Source organism: Gopherus evgoodei, unplaced genomic scaffold (assembly GCF_007399415.2).
Source record: "Gopherus evgoodei ecotype Sinaloan lineage unplaced genomic scaffold, rGopEvg1_v1.p scaffold_40_arrow_ctg1, whole genome shotgun sequence".
NCBI classification, from domain to species: domain Eukaryota; kingdom Metazoa; phylum Chordata; order Testudines; family Testudinidae; genus Gopherus; species Gopherus evgoodei.
The window spans coordinates 2,218,420-2,236,244 of NW_022060061.1; the positions used below are offsets into that span (position 1 = coordinate 2,218,420).

At 61.1% G+C, this 17,825-nt stretch overlaps 1 protein-coding gene across 1 annotated transcript; it reads right to left on the reverse strand.

The window, feature by feature from the left end:
- Positions 1 to 5,659: 5,659 nt before the first annotated feature.
- IER2 (immediate early response 2) lies at positions 5,660 to 15,294 on the reverse strand. The gene is made up of 2 exons (XM_030546126.1): positions 12,630 to 15,294; positions 5,660 to 5,674 (listed from the first exon to the last, which is right to left on the reverse strand). The coding sequence occupies exon 1, from the start codon at positions 14,296 to 14,298 to the stop codon at positions 13,597 to 13,599; it is 702 nt and encodes a 233-aa protein (XP_030401986.1). The 5' UTR covers positions 14,299 to 15,294; the 3' UTR covers positions 5,660 to 5,674; positions 12,630 to 13,596.
- Positions 15,295 to 17,825: the final 2,531 nt, after the last annotated feature.

Genomic DNA, 17,825 nt, shown 5'->3' on the forward strand with positions numbered 1-17,825 from the left:
TGGTGCTGAAGTCCCCAGTTTAGCAAACCACTCGATCAGCTGCTGAACTGCTTTGCCAAGGAGGACCTGACCCTTAGGTCTCGATTTCTCTGGCTTTCCAAGTTCTGCCCTTGCTCCACCGCACGTTCTCGGACTCTGTGCTGGACTTGCTGGCCGGGTTCTCTGGCTTGTGTTCTGCAGCAGGTCAGACAGAGCCCGTCCAGCTTTCGTGTTTATGTGGTCAGCTGGTGTAAATCAGCAGGGACCCAATTTAAGTCAGTTCACATCGGTCTAAACGTCAAATCTGGGGGAGGAAGCGCCCCTGAGATTATGCCCTGGTAGTGGCAGACCTGGCGCTTGGAACAAAATAGCGTCACGAGTCACATCAGGAGCAGGACCCTGACCAATCCACCTTGGCAACACCCCCTACGAAACTATGCAGAGTCCACCCAGTCCCGCCCTGGATGGGGTTAAAGGAGAAAGCCCTACAAGGTCCCATCCTGGTGGGCAGCGAGGAGAGAGTCAGCACCAACCCATCAGCCGATGGAAATGGACGGAGCTCCACTGAAGACGCCACTGGAGTTGGCCGAATGACACCTATTCCCACCAGAGAGTGGGCAGCATAAGGGAGCGCTGACCATACGACAGAGCATGAGGTGACACCATTGATTTAATGTTTCCTGACAACGACGATCGCTGGAGAGCTGCTTAGTTAGTCCCCATGCACCTCCCTTCCCTGGCAAATCTAACTGTGCATCTGCTTTGCTTGACCCAAGGGGCAGCGTCTGGCAGTTCCCAGCATGCTAGGGTCTGCCTCGCTCTGGCTCATTTGATTTGGCTGGGGTTGGTCCTGCTTTGAGCAGGGGTTGGGACTAGATCCCTCCTGAGGTCCCTTCCAACCCTGATATTCTGTGATTCCATGATTGATCCCTGCAGCCTGTAATCGCCAAGGCAGGTGGGTGTCCGCCCAGAAATACAGAGCCCAGCATGCCCTCTGGGGTGCACCCTTCATCTCAAGCTTCAGCATTGCTCCAGGCTGCCATGCTGAGGGCAGCTGCAACCTACTCCGTGTTGTGCGGGATTTTTCAGCTAGGTGCCTCTGCTCTGCGCCATCGAACTAACGTGTGGGGCTGGTGGCTGAGGGGTGGCAGCCACAGGCAGATCTTTGCAGAGCTGCTCAGAGGAAGGCAGACAGCCCTACCAAGCCAGATTCATTGGCGTAAAGCTGGACTCACCTCTGACGCTATCGGGACGTGTCCTTGCCCCAGATACCTTGGTCCATACCCTTAAAGAGCCACGCTCTGTTATCGCTGACTGCGGGCTCACGTCACTGTCCCATGAACTTCAGCGGATTTGCACCAGTTTACATGAGGGGAGAATCCGGCTCAGTGGCTTCGAAGGCTCTGCTGCAGCGTAAGCGACCATCTCCTGCTCAGTGACCCCTGTGAAGCAGCCTTGAAACCCTGGTCAAGTATCGGGGGGGGGGGGGCGCTGCTGAATTAGCTTCATGGCTTTTATGCCTCGTGTCTCACTGGCGATTTGGACCCACAAACTGCAAAGGACTCTGCAGACTGAAGGCAGGTTAAGCTGCATTGCCGGCGTGGCTGGGCCATGGGGGCGAAGAGCCAGTAGGTTAGTTAGCCCAGGGACGTGTTATGGCGGCTCAGAATTACAAACCTTTCACAGCGCTCGGGAATCTCCTGGATTCCAAGCCTGGGGCCAGCTCAATGTCACCGCTGCGTGGATCCCGTCACCTCCATGGCTCTAAACTGGGCCTCGTCACAGGCGGCCGAATGACCGGGAAACTGGCACCACGTTCATGTTGCTGGCAGAAAACACAAAGCGGGGACGGGGTGGGAGCTCGGTGATGAGCCGCTCCTGCCGCCACTGATGTAAAGGGCAAAGCTCCTGCTGCTTTCCGAGGGGCAGGGGCTGGGCGCTGAGCCGTGAGCTGCTTGGTGCCAGCGTGAGGGGAGAGCTGAGCTGGGCAGCCCTGAGCGGCCAGGACATGCAGCGCCGAGCCAGGTCACGCAGGCTTCTGGGGCTCAGCTCGACCAGCAAGCCAGGGCTGAGACGGCAGTTTGCCTAATCTGCACGGGGGGGGGGGGGGGCTGACATGGGTGTTTCTAATGGGTTAACACAGGGTTGGCTTTTCTGGCCCACACAGCCTGCTGGTGTTTGGAGTTAGAGCAAAGCGGGGGGGGGGGGGGTGGAGTCAGGATGTCTGGATCCTGTTCCCAGCTAGTGGGGTCTAGTGGTTAGCGCCCAGAACTGAGGAGAGACACCAGGAGTCCTGGCTCCCAGTCCCACTTCTCTAACCACTAGCCACCACTCCCTCCTGAGCTGGGGAGAGACCCCAGGAGTCCTGGCTTCCAGCCCCACTGCTCTAACCACTGGACACCTCTCCCCTCCCAGACTTGGGAGAGGGCCCAGGAGTCCTGGCTCCTGGCACGCCAGCTCCAGGGGAGCGGGGGCGGGGGGGTTAGAGCAATGGGGCTGGATGCCAGGAATTCTGGGGTCTCCCCCCAGCTCTGGGAGGGGCAGGGGGGGTTGCTGGAAGCCAGGACTCTGGGACAGCCTCACTGGACAGCGTTAACCCTTGCCTTCCGGCCAACTTTTTAACTGCAGCTCAATATGGGGAGGGGGGGCCCTTTCCAGCACTGCCATGACAGCAGCTAGCCTGGACCCCCACATGCAGATTCTGGCCTCGTTTGAGGCGGGTGGAACGGCAGCATCGCCGCCCGCGTGTCAATCCAGGGGCTGCCTCAGAACCCAGGCGTCCTGGCTCCGAGGTCATGGGGGGGTGGTAGTCTCATTACCGCCGCTAGGCGGCGCTGTCTGCCTAGGTTCGCTCCAGTGACCAGCTGGCAGCTGCTGGCTCATCCACCCCCCCCGGCCCGTTCCCCCCCCCCAGCCCACGGCGTTTGCGGGACTCAGGACAATGACACCCCCCCCCCCCCCGGAACTTAGCGTCACTTCCAGTATAACCAGCCTCCTGCAGCTCGAGCAGCAGCAGAGGAAGGGAACCCAGGGCAGGGCAGGGCTGGCAGGGGGCTGCGGGTCGGGAGTGAGGGGCACCGGTACAGCTGGACGGGGGGAGTCCAGGGCAGGCTGGGGGGCTGCGGGTCGGGAGTGAGGGGCACCGGTACAGCTGGACGGGGGGAGCCCAGGGCAGGGCTGGGCTGGCAGGGGGCTGCGGGTCGGGAGTGAGGGGCACCGGTACAGCTGGACGGGGGGAGTCCAGGGCAGGCTGGGGGGCTGCGGGTCGGGAGTGAGGGGCACCGGTACAGCTGGAGGGGGGGAGCCCAGGGCAGGGCTGGGCTGGCAGGGGGCTGCGGGTCGGGAGTGAGGGGCACCGGTACAGCTGGAGGGGGGGGAGCCCAGGGCAGGCTGGGGGCTGCGGGTTGGGAGTGAGGGGCACCGGTACAGCTGGACGGGGGGAGCCCAGGGCAGGCTGGGGGGCTGCGGGTCGGGAGTGAGGGGCACCGGTACAGCTGGAGGGGGGGAGCCCAGGGCAGGGCTGGGCTGGCAGGGGGCTGCGGGTCGGGAGTGAGGGGCACCGGTACAGCTGGAGGGGGGGGAGCCCAGGGCAGGCTGGGGGCTGCGGGTTGGGAGTGAGGGGCACCGGTACAGCTGGAGGGGGGGGAGCCCAGGGCAGGCTGGGGGCTGCGGGTTGGGAGTGAGGGGCACCGGTACAGCTGGAGGGGGGGAGTCCAGGGAAGGCTGGGGGGCTGCGGGTCGGGAGTGAGGGGCACCGGTACAGCTGGAGGGGGGGGAGCCCAGGGCAGGCTGGGGCGCTGCGGGTCGGGAGTGAGGGGCACCGGTACAGCTGGACGGGGGGAGCCCAGGGCAGGCTGGGGGGCTGCGGGTCGGGAGTGAGGGGCACCGGTACAGCTGTACGGGGGGAGCCCAGGGCAGGCTGGGGGGCTGCGGGTCGGGAGTGAGGGGCACCGGTACAGCTGTACGGGGGGAGCCCAGGGCAGGCTGGGGGGCTGCGGGTCGGGAGTGAGGGGCACCGGTACAGCTGGACGGGGGGAGCCCAGGGCAGGCTGGGGGGCTGCGGGTCGGGAGTGAGGGGCACTGGCAGAGCTGGGGGGACAGGGCTGGGCTGGCACGGGGCTGCGGGTCGGGAGTGAGGGGCACCGGTACAGCTGGGGGGGGGAGCCCAGGGCAGGCTGGGGGCTGCGGGTTGGGAGTGAGGGGCACCGGTACAGCTGGATGCGGAGAGCCCAGGGCTGGGCTAGCTGGGGGCTGCGGGTCGGGAGTGAGGGGACCGGTACAGCTGGACGGGGGGAGCCCAGGGCAGGCTGGGGGGCTGCGGGTCGGGAGTGAGGGGCACCGGTACAGCTGGGTGCGGAGAGCCCAGGGCTGGGCTAGCTGGGGGCTGCGGGTCGGGAGTGAGGGGCACTGGCAGAGCTGGGGGGACAGGGCTGGGCTGGCACGGGGCTGCGGGTCGGGAGTGAGGGGCACCGGTACAGCTGGGGGGGGGAGCCCAGGGCAGGCAGGGGGCTGCGGGTTGGGAGTGAGGGGCACCGGTACAGCTGGGGGGGGGAGCCCAAGGCAGGCTGGGGGCTGCGGGTCGGGAGTGAGGGGCACCGGTACAGCTGGATGCGGAGAGCCCAGGGCTGGGCTAGCTGGGGGCTGCGGGTGGGGAGCACTGGCAGAGCTGGGGGGCAGGGCTGGGCTAGCTGGGGGCTGCGGGTCAGGAATGAGGTGCCATGGTGGGGCCAACAGCAGGGACGCCCCGCTTTTATGGTGGCGTGGGAATGCTGTGCATTTGCACCCAGCCTTTGGCACTGGAGGGGCTCAAGGCACTTTTTTAAGGGGCGGGGGGGGGGCGGCTGAAGTAACGCACCAAAGGTTACACAGACACCTAGTGTCAGAGTAAGGGACAGAACCCAGGCGTCCTGGCTCTGAGCCACCTCCAGCCTCTAACCACTACATGCCACTCTCCTCCCAGAGCCAGGGGTAGAAGAACCCAAGCGTCCTGGCCCCAACCCTCCCCCTCCCCGTTCTCATCACAGCTCAGCCCCACCCCCACCAAGCACCGGGGTTCACACTCAGAACCCCAGAAGGAGGAAGTGGAGCTGGTGTCTCAGCTTTTCCCTGGCACCCGCCCACACACGTCCTGAGTGGGGAAACCACCACCCCCGGCAGGGGTACAGCCTGGCCATTGTGTTACTAGGCGGAAGCAACAGCTCCCTGCCCCCCAGCCCAGCACTGGGGAACGCCCCCCCAGGAGAAACCAGCCCCCTTGGCAGACACACCCTGGTACAGGTGGCATCAGGGGTAAATGCCCCCACAGTGACCTGGGTGTGAGGCGGGTTGGGGGCACCGTGTGTGCATGGGGGGGGCACATCAGAGCCAGGATCTGGGGGGCATGTAGAGTACCAAGCCCCCCCATGCCAAAAGGGGCTCACAGCGCAGCACTCATACCACAGAGCCCCCCCATGGCTGTCCTGGAGCCTGCTCCTGATGTGCCAAGATCCCCCACAGAGCTCTGGGCAGAACTGGGGGGGGGGCACTGGGGGGTGGCTGTGCCATTAAGAGGGAGAGCACCCTCATTCCCCCAAAACACACACACACACGCACACACACACACCAGAGTCTATTTTAACCACATGTTTCTGGCGCTGCCTTAGTTTCCTTTTGCCTGTCCTGCTCTGGTGCCAGGAACTCTCCCCCACACACACACCTTCCGGGGAGCTGGGGGGCGCTGGGCAGGGCCAAGGCTGTGTAGCTGGGCTGGCATGTGGGGAGTGGGGGGGGAGCAGGCACTAACCTGCCCCCCTCCCCCAGCCTCTCTCCAGCCCATGTCCCCACACCCTGTAAGGCAGGGCCCAGCCGGCTCCACGCTGCCCTAATTTCGCCTCCTGCCACATGTCACTGCCTAGTGGTTGGAGCAGGGGACACTGGGAGTCAGGACGCCTGGGTTCTGGCCCCGCCGTGCAGCACTCCCCATTCCCATGGGGCCAGGGTGCAGACCGGAGCGGCTGGTTCAGTCACTGCCAGTTTCAGCCTGGGGCCCCGGGGTGGCGTCACGCTGGGGTGCGTGGGAGTGTTCCCCCATTCCAGGGCGGGGAGCGCCCAGCCCTGACCTCGCCAGCCCACCCACATGGGGCCCAGCCGCTCAACTCACCGCAGCAAGGTAAATAGCCCCACCCCCACACGTAGCCAGAACCCAGGAGTTCTGCCTCCCAGCCGCCCCAGCCCCCTGCTGCTCTAACCCCTAGACACCACTCCCCTCAGAGATCCCAGAGTCCTGGCTCCCATTCCCCCCATCAGTTTTGGTCTACTAGAGGTTGGGGGGATCCTGCATTTGGTCTCTGTAGTGTCCCCCCAGGACTGTCCTGCTTTGGGCCAGGCCCCAGCTCGCTGGTCAATGACCCATAGAGCAAACCCCTCTGCCGGCCGATCCGGCCTCCCACCCTGCCAGCTCCAAAGGTCGTGGTGCTGGGCCAGGGGCCCATAGACAGCCACCCGTGGGGCTGTGAGAGTGACCGGCCTAGGGAAGCCACAGGGTGGGGGGGGGTCATCAACAGACACCCCCACACACCTCCCCAGGCTGACAGATGCACCCAGAAATGCCGCTCTGCTTCCAGTCCCCTTCCTCTAGCCTCCACTCCTCCTGCCCCACTCCCCTCCCCACCTGGGATGGAGCCCTGGCTCCTAGCCCCACTGCTCTAACCACTAGACCCCACTCCCCTCCCAGAGCTAGGATAGGACTCAGGAGTCCTGTCTACCAGCCCCTTCCCCTGCTGTAACCACGAGTCCCCCTGTGTGTGCCAGCTGATGATAGATGCCCTAGCAGCCTCCACATGGGTGTGCCCCCTCTCTACCTCCACGGCCCCCCCAGCTCTGCAATGGCCTGGGCCCCTTCCCCTGCGAGGTTAATACAGAGAGGGGCTACCCCACCCCCCATTGTTCGAGCCCCCCATCCCCCCTCCGGCTTGGTGCCCTTCCTGTCTGTACAGGCTGCGCCTGGAGGGGTTGGCTGGGCCGCAAGAGGAAGAGGAAACAGGCAGTGGCCCTGGGGGGCGGGGGAGGCGGCTCCCGCCATCCACTCCCAGCAAGCAGAGAACCCAGGAGTCCTGACTCCCAGCCTCCTCCCCCAATCACTAGATCCAGAGCCAGGCATAGAATCCAGGAGTCCTGGCTCCCAGCACCCTCCTCCCCAAAAAATAGTACCTGCCTCCCCCCAAACAGCCTCTGCCCTATATACCACTGTCCCACCTCCCCACATGTGCCCCTGCCCACTCCTCTATCCCCTACAGCATGTGCTCTCCATATGCCCCCCCCATAAAATACCCTTCAAACCTCTGCTCTGAGACCCACCTGGAGCCCCCTTTGGCCACCCCCAGGAAATCCTTACAAAGCCCTTTGGGGCACATGCCTGTGGCCCCCACGCCCCAGCCTGGCGCCACACCCGGCGTTGGAGCCACCTCACTAGGGCGGGGGCATGAGTGGCCGGGAGCGGCTTGCCATTTTCCCAGGCCACCTCCCTGAGCCGCGGGCGTGTGAGCTGAGCTTGGGGGAGGGAGGGGGGCTGCATGGGGGCCAACCCCAGCCCTGTAATGCACCCCCCTCCCTATGCCCCCCCCAGGAGAAGAGTCATCTCCCTGCCCCCCTAGGGAAGAGAATCCCCACCGGCCTGGGACAGAATCCCCCACATGGGAGGAGGATCACACACCCCCAACTCCCAGGGGGGCAGAGGGAGAGCGTGTGTGTGTGTGTGTGTGTGTGTGTGTGTGCACACCCACATACAAACACACACACGTAGGATTCAACAACATCGAAAAGCAATTTACACACACACCCCTGCCCCCACCACACCCCTGCTCCAGCCAGAGAGAGAACCCAGGAGTCCTGGCCTCCACCCCCAAGTGCAAAGCTGTGTGAGCAAGTGTAGGTAAATGCACAGGGCGTCTCAATCCAAGAGATTTTGTCTCCTCCCTGGTCCCCTCCGCTCCCTCCCCACGTTCCTGGGGTGTGCGGGGCTCCCACGTTCCCTGCACACCTCAGAGCACGGGCAGGGAGGGGCCAGACAGACACTGCAGGGACCCAGGCTGAGCAATTACAGGGCGAGCCTCAGACCCACTCAGCACCACCGGGAACCGCCTCCCAGGTCTGGTGGTTAGAGCAGGTGATGTTGGGGGTCAGGACTCCTGCGGTCTGTGCCTGGGTGTAGGAGGGGAGTGGGGTCTAGTGAGTGGAGCAGGGAGTCAGGACTCCTGGGATCTAGCCAAGCTCTAGGAGAGGAGAGTCTAGTAGTTGCAGTGACTTGCTGGGTAAGGCACTCTGGCCCTCTGTGCTTCAGTTTCCCCACCTGTTGGAACAAAGCTAGCCCTGCATGGGGGGTGGAGGGGAATTGTGCAAGTCCCGTGCCACGGAACCACACTCTGGAGGCTGCACTTCAAGGCTTGAAGCTCTCTGACTGTAAACTTTTTTGGGTCTCTAACCCTTAGCCCCCATTCCCCTCCCAGAGCTGGGGATAGAACTCAGGAGTCCTGGCTCCCAGCCCCCCTCATTCTAATCCACCAGCCCCCACTCCCCTCCCAGAGCTGGGGATAGAACTCAGGAGTCCTGGCTCCCAGCCCCCCTCGTTCTAACCCACCAGCCCCCACTCCCCTCCCAGAGCTGGGGATAGAACCCAGGAGTCCTGGCTCCCAGCCCCTCCCCCCCGCTTTAATCACTGAACCCCACTCCCCTCCCAGAGCTGGGGATAGAACCCAGGCATCCTGGTGCCCAGCACCACTGCTCTAACCATTACACATCACTGCCTCCCAGGGGGCAGTTCCCTGGGGCCCTGCTAGTATTTGTACAGTGCTGCAGCCCAAGGCTCTGCCATAATAACCAGGATCAACAACTATCACCCTCTTGGCCCTGCCACTGGGGCCATGTGCGCTCCCTGCCCCTCCTCCCCTGGCTCATGGGTGCCCGAGGGTGCCTGGCCCCCGTGAGAACACCGGAACCTCGCCTGTGGCCTGGGAACCAGCAAAGCAGAATGAGCCCATCCGCCCCAGCATCCTGTCTCTGATGGGCGGCTGCTAGAAAGGAAGTCATTCTCTAATACCACTGCACCGGGGGCAGGAGGGCTGGATTCTGCCAAAACCACCCCCTTGTCGGGTCCGCTGCAGCTGCATGGGGTGGAAGAGAGCTGGATTCTGCCAGTCAGCACCCCCCTTCCTCCCCCAGGCAGCCCACAGCTCTATCCTGTCCCACGGCAGCTGCTTCCCCATCATCTCTCTGCCAGTCTGCTTCCTGCTGAGTCCTCCTTTCCCTTCCTGCCACAAACCTCCTCTGAGTGCACCCCGCGAGCTTACCGCTGCATTTCCCATCATGCAGGGAGCTGCTGTCAGAAAAGCGGGGGGCAGACTCAGCTGAGCAGGGGGAAGGTCACTCATCTGATCATGACCCTTGCACACAGAAGCTAGATGAAAACCCCCAAATACTCTCCTTGGACAGTTGTGACATCGCACCACTTTTATTCTTAGAATCCAGACCGAGAACATGCAAGGACCCAAAACCAGAGAGAGATAAATGCAGGCTGCTCCCTGAGGCCAGAAAAATGAAATTTACCCCAACTTCCTCAAACCTGGCTGCTCGGCCCAGATCACGCATTTCCCTACAGAGCCCCTGCAACCAGGCCCAGGAAAACCCCATCAGGGTAAAGCGACAGCCTACAATTCCACCACCGTCTGCACTGTGCCACAGAAAGTGATTGTAAAACCACAGAATTTGGCTGCTTTCAACCCCCAGTTTTAAAAATCAGCTGTGAATTTCCACGTAGGACAGCTATCATCACTCCCACCACACACCAGATTTCACAGCAGCAGCTGGGAACAAAACTCAGATCCTCCTGCACCCAGGCCCCCTTCTTTGCTTGAGCTTCAGGAAACTCCCCATTCAGTGTTTGCACTACAGGGATTATGACACACCAATGAGAAGTTCAGACTCCAGCCACTAGGGTGGAGCTGCACTTACACAGTAGCCAGCTCTTTAAGCTGGCTACAATATCAGCAATGGGGGCTTTATTCTGTGGTAACTTTTAAAAGAATACACGGTTAAGATGCTTGTTAAAGGGTGACAACACCCCCCACCCCTGGCATTTCAATTACTTGGACTTCACCTATGCAAAGAGAGGCAGGGCAGAGCAGTCCAGCCCTACACTGTCACATGCTTGCCATGTGACCTTGGGCAAGTCAGTTAGCCTCTCTGTGCCTCAGTTTGCCCTCTGTACACTGGGGATAGGCCTGCCCTGCCTACTGTGGAAGAAACTGACCTAGATGTGTTTTACTCACTTTGCACTAGTGCAAACACGGCACCATCAGGCTCAAAGCACGTGGCACTGGGGCATCCACACATCTAGGCAACTGACTGGAAACGCAGCCCAGTCTGGATACCTGGGTTCTCTCCCCAGCTCCACCAGTGACCTGAGTCAAATCCCACCCATACTCAGTACCTCAGTTTCCCCTCCTGCCACTCGACTATGTGAGCGCACGTTTGTACAGCTCCCCACACAACAGGGCCACCGGGAATGGCTACAATAGAAACACGCAGACTTACCCCTGGGCAGCTGCATCATGGACCCATCTGTACTAAACACCTTTGATTTTAAGAGGGCTAGGAAGGTCAGAGGCTGGATCACACAGAGAATTCCTGAGGCCGGATGCACCCCCAGCCCAGCTTTGACCACCACTGAGGAACTGATCCAGACACCTGCAGCTGGGGCAAGCAGTTCCAGGGAGGGCCTGGGAGACAAACAGCCGAGTCCTGGGCCCTGTAACTCTGGGAAAATACTATGCCCTGGCTCGTTACCAGCCAACAATGCTTTAAAGTCCAGGCATCCAGCACTGCCCCTCATTTGTGGTCCTGTCAGGGCGGGATCACCAGGATACAGGTTACACTTTCAATGCCTGACCAGCAGCAATTGTAAACCCATCTAGCAAGGGCACCGTGTCCCAATCCCCCACCACAGCTGCAGGACCCCCAAGCAAGGGCACCATGTCCCAATCCCCCACCCCAGCTGCAGGACCCAAGTGCCCTCCCCCATTTCTATACAGCTTGATTATTTTGCAGGGGGATCATGGCTCCCGTCTCACAGGGTTTGCACCTGCCTCCAGCGGATGTGCTGCTAACCCGCCTCTCATGCTGTGCCAAGAAAAGATCCATTTTATCTCGCCTGATAATCCCCTCGCAGCCCAGCTCGCTAGGCCACTTCATGGAAGTCGTGTCAGTTGTTTCCAGGGACACACAACCAACCCCTCCCCCACCCTCAATCGTTTTAACTGCCCCCCCCGGCCCCCCAACCCAGCTGGCCAGATTCTAAGTGAGTATTTCTAACCAGTTAGAAGTCTGCAGGTACTAGGCCATTTAAACCTCTCCTGTTGATACTCCCACCACAACCCAAGGGCACTGTTACATAATTTGATATTTGTCACCCTGTGTGGGGTCACCCAACAGGCTAGGGGGGCAGAGAGGGGAGATCACAAAGGGATAGAGGCGCCAAGACTCAGGGGGAGGGAGAAAAGGGGGCAGATGTTGGCTGGACCAATGGAATGAATCAGACTCCTTCCATGGGGGATCCTCTACTGCATCCAGCGCCTGGGTCCTACTGGAATAAACAGGATTCACACCCAGCCTCAGTCAAGGGGTTAGGAGCCCATCTTGTTTTTGCTCAAGGCCTGAAATCAGCAGCTGCTGAGCCTGTCCAGCTTGGAACAGGCCAAACAAAAGCCTGCCACTAAATTTAGCCAGGCCTTTAAAACAGCTTTCCCCCCCCCCCCCCATTTCTATGACAAATGCAGAGTGTAACAACTTCACCAGATTCACAAATGGTTTTTATTTAACAAAAAAATTCACGACACCACAGCGGAGGAAAGCCCAGTCCATGTCCCCCGCCCCCCCCAAGACAATACAAAATATGGAACTACAGATATAAATTACAAGCATTCAAGACACATGGGTCACATTTAAAAAGAAATGTCTCAGCTGTGTAGGGGGTTTTCCTGGTTGTTTTAATCCATTCGCTAGTGTCCTCTGTGGGAAACTAACAAATTCAGGAACCAAAGAATGATTTTTGTTCATGGGTCTAGGTAAAGCCATGACGACATCCACAAACACAGACTGATACATCCCTCCTCTCCTTAGACTCTAAGAGAGCTCGAGGGGTATTTGATTTGAAACAAGACAGTGGCAGGCGGGGTGGGGGGGGAGATCTTAGACTCACTAGCCATTATAACAGAAAGAGATAGCCAATTCTCAGTTTTACAGCGGGATCTGAACACGTAATAATCTTCCTTTGAAAATTCCAGGGTCACAGTGGGTGACCAGGATTTCTCCCCTTCTCTCTTCTCCTTTGATCTTCAGCAATTCAGACCAACTTTAATAATCGCATGACATTGGTTAGTTCAAATAACTCAGAACTGAGTAAAAGAAACTTCCCTCCACCACTCCCAGCCTGAAGGGGAAAAAAACCCCTCCAGAGTCTGTGACTTTCCTAGTTTTTGTTTTTTTAAAAAGAACCCACATCTTTTATTTGATTTTTAAGAGCAAGCAGCACAAGGCAGCCTCCTCTCAGTTCTCCTTTAGAGGGTTAAATGAGTCAGGCTGACACACACCCCACCCACACCCTGAAAAACCAGCTCCACACACACACACACACACACAGGCGGTCTGAGCAGGAAATTCCCTGCTGCCCTTCTAGACGGGGTGTGATGCAATGACTGGTCCTATGAGCGGTGTGTCATAACTGGCAGGCCTGGCTGGAAGGGGGGAAGTTTCCTTAATGAATCCGGGGTTCAGCTTTTCGTTGGTGAAAGTAAAAAGGCCTCCTGAAAACACCACACACAAAACCCACTTTCTGAAGAAGTCCCCCTGAGGAAAGCAATTTAGGAAGTCGGGCACCCATCCTCCTCCTCACCCCACTTTCTGCGGGTGCTGGAGAACCAGGCGCCGGAGGAGGGCTAGAGAAACCGGCTTCCCTTCCTGGGCTATTTCCCAGCACCGTTCGCTCCCTTTGAAACCCCTTCAGCCCGCATCTGGCCGCCAGGTCTGCAGCCCCCTCTCTGCCGCCCCCCAGCAAACATTCTGCCATCACAAGGACACACAACAACACAGTTTCAAGTTACAAAAAGCCCCACACAACCCCCGCTCCACCCCCCCGAGGGCTGGGGTTGTGGAATAGCACCAGTGGATCCCGGGTCAGGCCCCAGCATTTTTCTGCACAAAAATAAACCATTTCTCGGCGAGGGAAAGCTCGGCCCGGCTTGCGAGTCTCTTCCCCCATCCTGAAGTTGTGCCAAAGTCCGTTCCCCCCCGGCCCCGCCCCGCTCCCACACACACAAAGCGGCGGCGTCTGTCGGTCCCCTCGATCCTTTGGCCTCGCCTCCCCCTGGACCCAGCAGGGCGGGGAGGGGAAAGTCCGATCTTCCTTCCGCTGCCCTTTCCATCCAGTCCCGGCCTTCGCCTGTCTCTCCCGCCCCCCCTCCGCCAGGGAGAGGGGGGCTGCGACCCCCGTCCTGCCCTATGGCTCCCGCCAGGGGCCGAGCGAGCCGCTGCGCGCCGCGGGGCAGGTCCCCCCGCCACGAGTCCCCCCAAAGCGGCGGGGACGGGGATTTAAAAGGCCACCACGGCTCGGACCAGTATGCTGAGCACCCCGTCCCCGGGCCGGCAGCCCGGCGTGGGCTCGGGGCCCTTTGCGGGGCCGCCCCGCAGCATCCCAGAGAAGCGGGTCTGCAGGACTTTGGCCAGGCTGGGGAAGGGGCCGTCCTGTCCCTGGGGCTGCCGCTCGCCCTCCTCTTCCTCCGCCTCCAGCCGGGCCTTCTTGGTGGGCACCAGTCCGGCCTCGGCGGCCCCCGGCTTGTCCAAGCTGCTGCTCCGCCGTTTCCTGCTGGCTTTGCCCGGGGGTGGCAACGAACCGCCCCGCGCCGGCTGCCTACCGGCCCCGGGCGCTGGAGTCGCCGGGGGCAAGTCCCCGCTGCTGTCCTGCGTCTCCATGGGCTCCGGATCGCCTGCGCCCGGAGCGTTTCCACGGTCCGCGGGGGCTGCCCGCTCCTCCGGCGCCAGGGGGCCGGGGCAGGCGGCTGGCTGCAGCGGGGTCTGGCCGGCGCCTTCCTCCGCCGGGCCGGGCTGCGGCCCCAGTCGCCCCTCCTCGTCCTCCTCCAGCTTGGCCGAGAGATAAACCTCCCGGGCGCTCCGCATGACCAGCGACAGCTGCAGGCTCCGGTGCAGCCGCAGCCCGCCGCGCTGCAGGCGGGAGTTGTACATCTTCCACACCGACAGGGTCATGATGCGCTGGGCTTCCTTCTGCACCTCCATGCCGGGCGGGGGCGGGGGCGGCGGCCCGGCTCACTCCTGCACGGATCGGCCTGTTTCACGCGGCCGGGGCCCTTTGCACCGACCCGAGACTTGGGGGCGGGGGGCTGCGCCTGGGTCTTCCCACCCCCACGCCGCCTGCTGCTGCTGCTGCTGCGCTTTTGTTCCGCCGCCGCCTCGGACCAGCCGCCCGGACTAAACCCAGCCGCGCCCAGCTCCGCTGCTTTTATACCTCCGGTGATCTCAGCGCCCGGGCCGCCCCCGCCCACTCACTCAGCCGCATCCGGCCTGTGCAACGCGCCGCCACCCCCAGCGACTAGTGGGGGGGAGGGGAAGGAAGGACGGAAATGCCGAGGCCTGGGGGAGGGGAGGAGAAGGAAGCTGCCAGCCGCAGCAGAGCCCTAAGGGCGGGGGCGGGGGGGCGATGCAAAAAGGACTCCCCCTTCAGATCAGCCGCCCGCGGCCGCTTAGGCCCATGCAGCCAGACGCCGGGCAGTTGTGCTTTATTATGCGCGTCCAAGGTAGAGCTCGAGGCTTGTTTGCGCGCGCAGTGCAGCACATGCCACCGGAGCGGGTGTGAGTGCCGGGCAGTCTCTGGAGCCAACGCCAGCCGGCTGTGCAGGGCCAGCCGTGCAACTCTTGCACCAGGCCTGGGTGCGCGCGATGCATTGAATGCAGCGGATAGTGCACGTGCACGTGCAATGCGATACATACATGCAGCACTGCACAGCGTGCAATAAAGCTCGCTGCACAATAACGTAAGCACAATCGCTGTTTTAAGTGCAAATGCAGTCTGTGAGTGTAACGTTTCTGTGTCTGAGCAAAAGCACCATCTCCGTTTAATGCAGTCTGCCAAATAAATCTGTCTCCGCGTGCAATGCAGCAGAAGCAGAACGCGTGTGAGGCTGCAATCTCTGCTAGATAAAACGCACCTTGTGTACATGGAATGCAACCTCCCAGGCAAACGCAAACATGGCTTTCTCTGTGTGTGTGTGTGTGTGTGTGTGCGTGCTGGCTGCAAAATGCGTGCCCGTACAATGCAATCGCCGTGTCTCGTGTCATGCCAGTAAACACATCGTACTACAGCAAACCCCAACTCTGAGCCAGAACTCGTCGTGAATGAAATCCTCCTCCGTTCGCTGAGAACGTGCGTGTGCCGGATGCAAGCGGCTGCACCGCACAACTCGTTATGCTCCCCTCGTAAGGGACCAACGTTCGCACCTGTATAGCACTGAAGCCACGCCACAATCTCCTGCAGGTGTACAAACGGTGTTGGCCACGCAATCGCTCTGGGGAATTATTTCATGCTTCGCCCCACCTAGATGAAGTTGAACGGGGCACTGCGAGGCGTGCAGCCGGCTTGGTATCACCCCTCAACTTGGCTCTAGAAAGCCTCAAAAACCCTTCCACGCAAAGCTGCTTTAAGGCCCTCCAGCGAGTGCAACCTTTTCCCGAATGGTTTATAAGAAAGTCCCGCAGCAAACCCCGGGGCGACGCAATGGGGGGTCGAGCTCCCACGTAAAGCTGCTTTTCTTTTTTTTTAGGGTCATAATCTCAGCGCTGCAAAGAGGCCAGAATTACCCGCCCGCATCTGTGGCACTGCAGGGGGGTCGGTACAGGGGGGCACGAATGGGGAGGGGGGGTCAAGCCCCTCCTCCACCTCCCCGCAGGCCCGAGAAGAAACTCGCCCAGCACCAGCCCCTTCCCCGCCGCGGGCTCTTTAAGAGGAAGGAAGAGGAGGAGGAGGCCCCGCCCTACGCTTGAGGTCACCCCAGCCTGCCCCGGTTACCGTTTCCATGACTATCTCAGGGGCCCATGACGACAGGGGGCGGGATTCGAACGCGGCGCGCACCAACGTTCCAAAAAGGGCTACGTTTGGGGCCGCCTCGCTTCCTCTTTCCGTATAAGGGCAGAGGCCGGAAGGCCCCGTTGTGGCCTATGGGGAGCGTCCTTCCGGGATCCTACCGGGAAAAACCCATCGGCTCGCGCTGCAAATCCCTCCCGCGCAGCCCGCCTGTCTGCACAGCACCTGGGACTGCACCCATCCCCCCAGCCTGGCGCCCCCAGCCACTCACCACCTGCCTGTCACACCCACAGCCTCCTAATCTCCCCCCAGCCACCACCTGTCACCCCCCAATCTCCCCCCAGCCACCCACCACCTGCCTGTCACCCCACAGCCCTCCCCAATCTCCCCCCAGCCACCACCTGCCTGTCACCCCACAATCTCCCCCCAGCCACCCACCACCTGCCTGACAGCCCCACTACAGGCTACAGCCCCCCCAATCTCCACCCAGCCACCCACCACCTGCCTGTCACCCCACAGCCTCCTAATCTCCCCCCAATCTCCCCCCAGCCACCCATCACCTGCCTGTCACCCCACAGCCCCCCAATCTCCCCCCAGCCACCACCTGCCTGTCACCCCACAATCTCCCCCCAGCCACCCACCACCTGCCTGACAGCCCCACTACAGGCTACAGCCCCCCCCCAATCTCCACCCAGCCACCCACCACCTGCCTGTCACCCCCACACCACCTTGCAATCACCCTCCATTTCCCCAGCCACCCACCACTTGCCTGTCACCCCCCAGTCTCCCCCAGTCACCACCTGCCTATCACCCCAACAGCCCAAATACCTGACAACTCCCCACAATCTCCCAACTCCCTCCATAATGACTACACAACCCATCTCCCCACCCACCCACAACCTGCCTATCACCCCCACCCCCACATAACTCCTAACACATCCCATCTACACAACACATCCACCCACAATATCCCCCCCCACAATCCAACTAGATGGCACAACCCCGCTACACACATTCAGGCAGAGTCTGACTGTACACAGCCTATTTCTCTCACTGACTCACAACTCCCCCACACTATCTGACTACTCACAATTTGCCTCGAAACGCCCCCCCACAGCCTCCCTCTACACATATCAGACAACTCTCCCCCAACTCGACTAAATACAACCTGACCACACACATCCCCTCATAATCAGATTGTACACAACCTATCTGTAAACACCTGACACACACTGCCTGTTCCCCCCCGCCACAATCTGACTACACACATACCCTACAACTCCCCCCCACAATCTGACTACAACCACACCCAGCCTGAGTGGACACAGTCTACCTGTACACAGCTCAAACACACATACAACCTGCCTGCATGCCACACAACTCCCTCACACAATCTGACAACATGCAAACCCCCTTCCCCTCACTCCCTGCCCACACAGACAGCACACAACCCTCACATTATCCTCCACAACCTGACCATCAACAAATCCCACATACAGCTTCAGATGTACACAGCCACCTCTCCCCCGATGGCTCCCCCTCCCCTCACAAGGCCTCCTAGCAGCAGCCCCCTGCGGGCCAGGGTCCCATGGAGTCAGCTGCCAAGAGTCATGAGAAATCCCCTGCGGCAGGGAGGGGACAACCAGTAACCCCACAGCAGGGACTTGTCATACTGGCTGGACTGGAATTAAATACCCAGGCGGAGGAGGAGCCGGGAGTGGAGTCT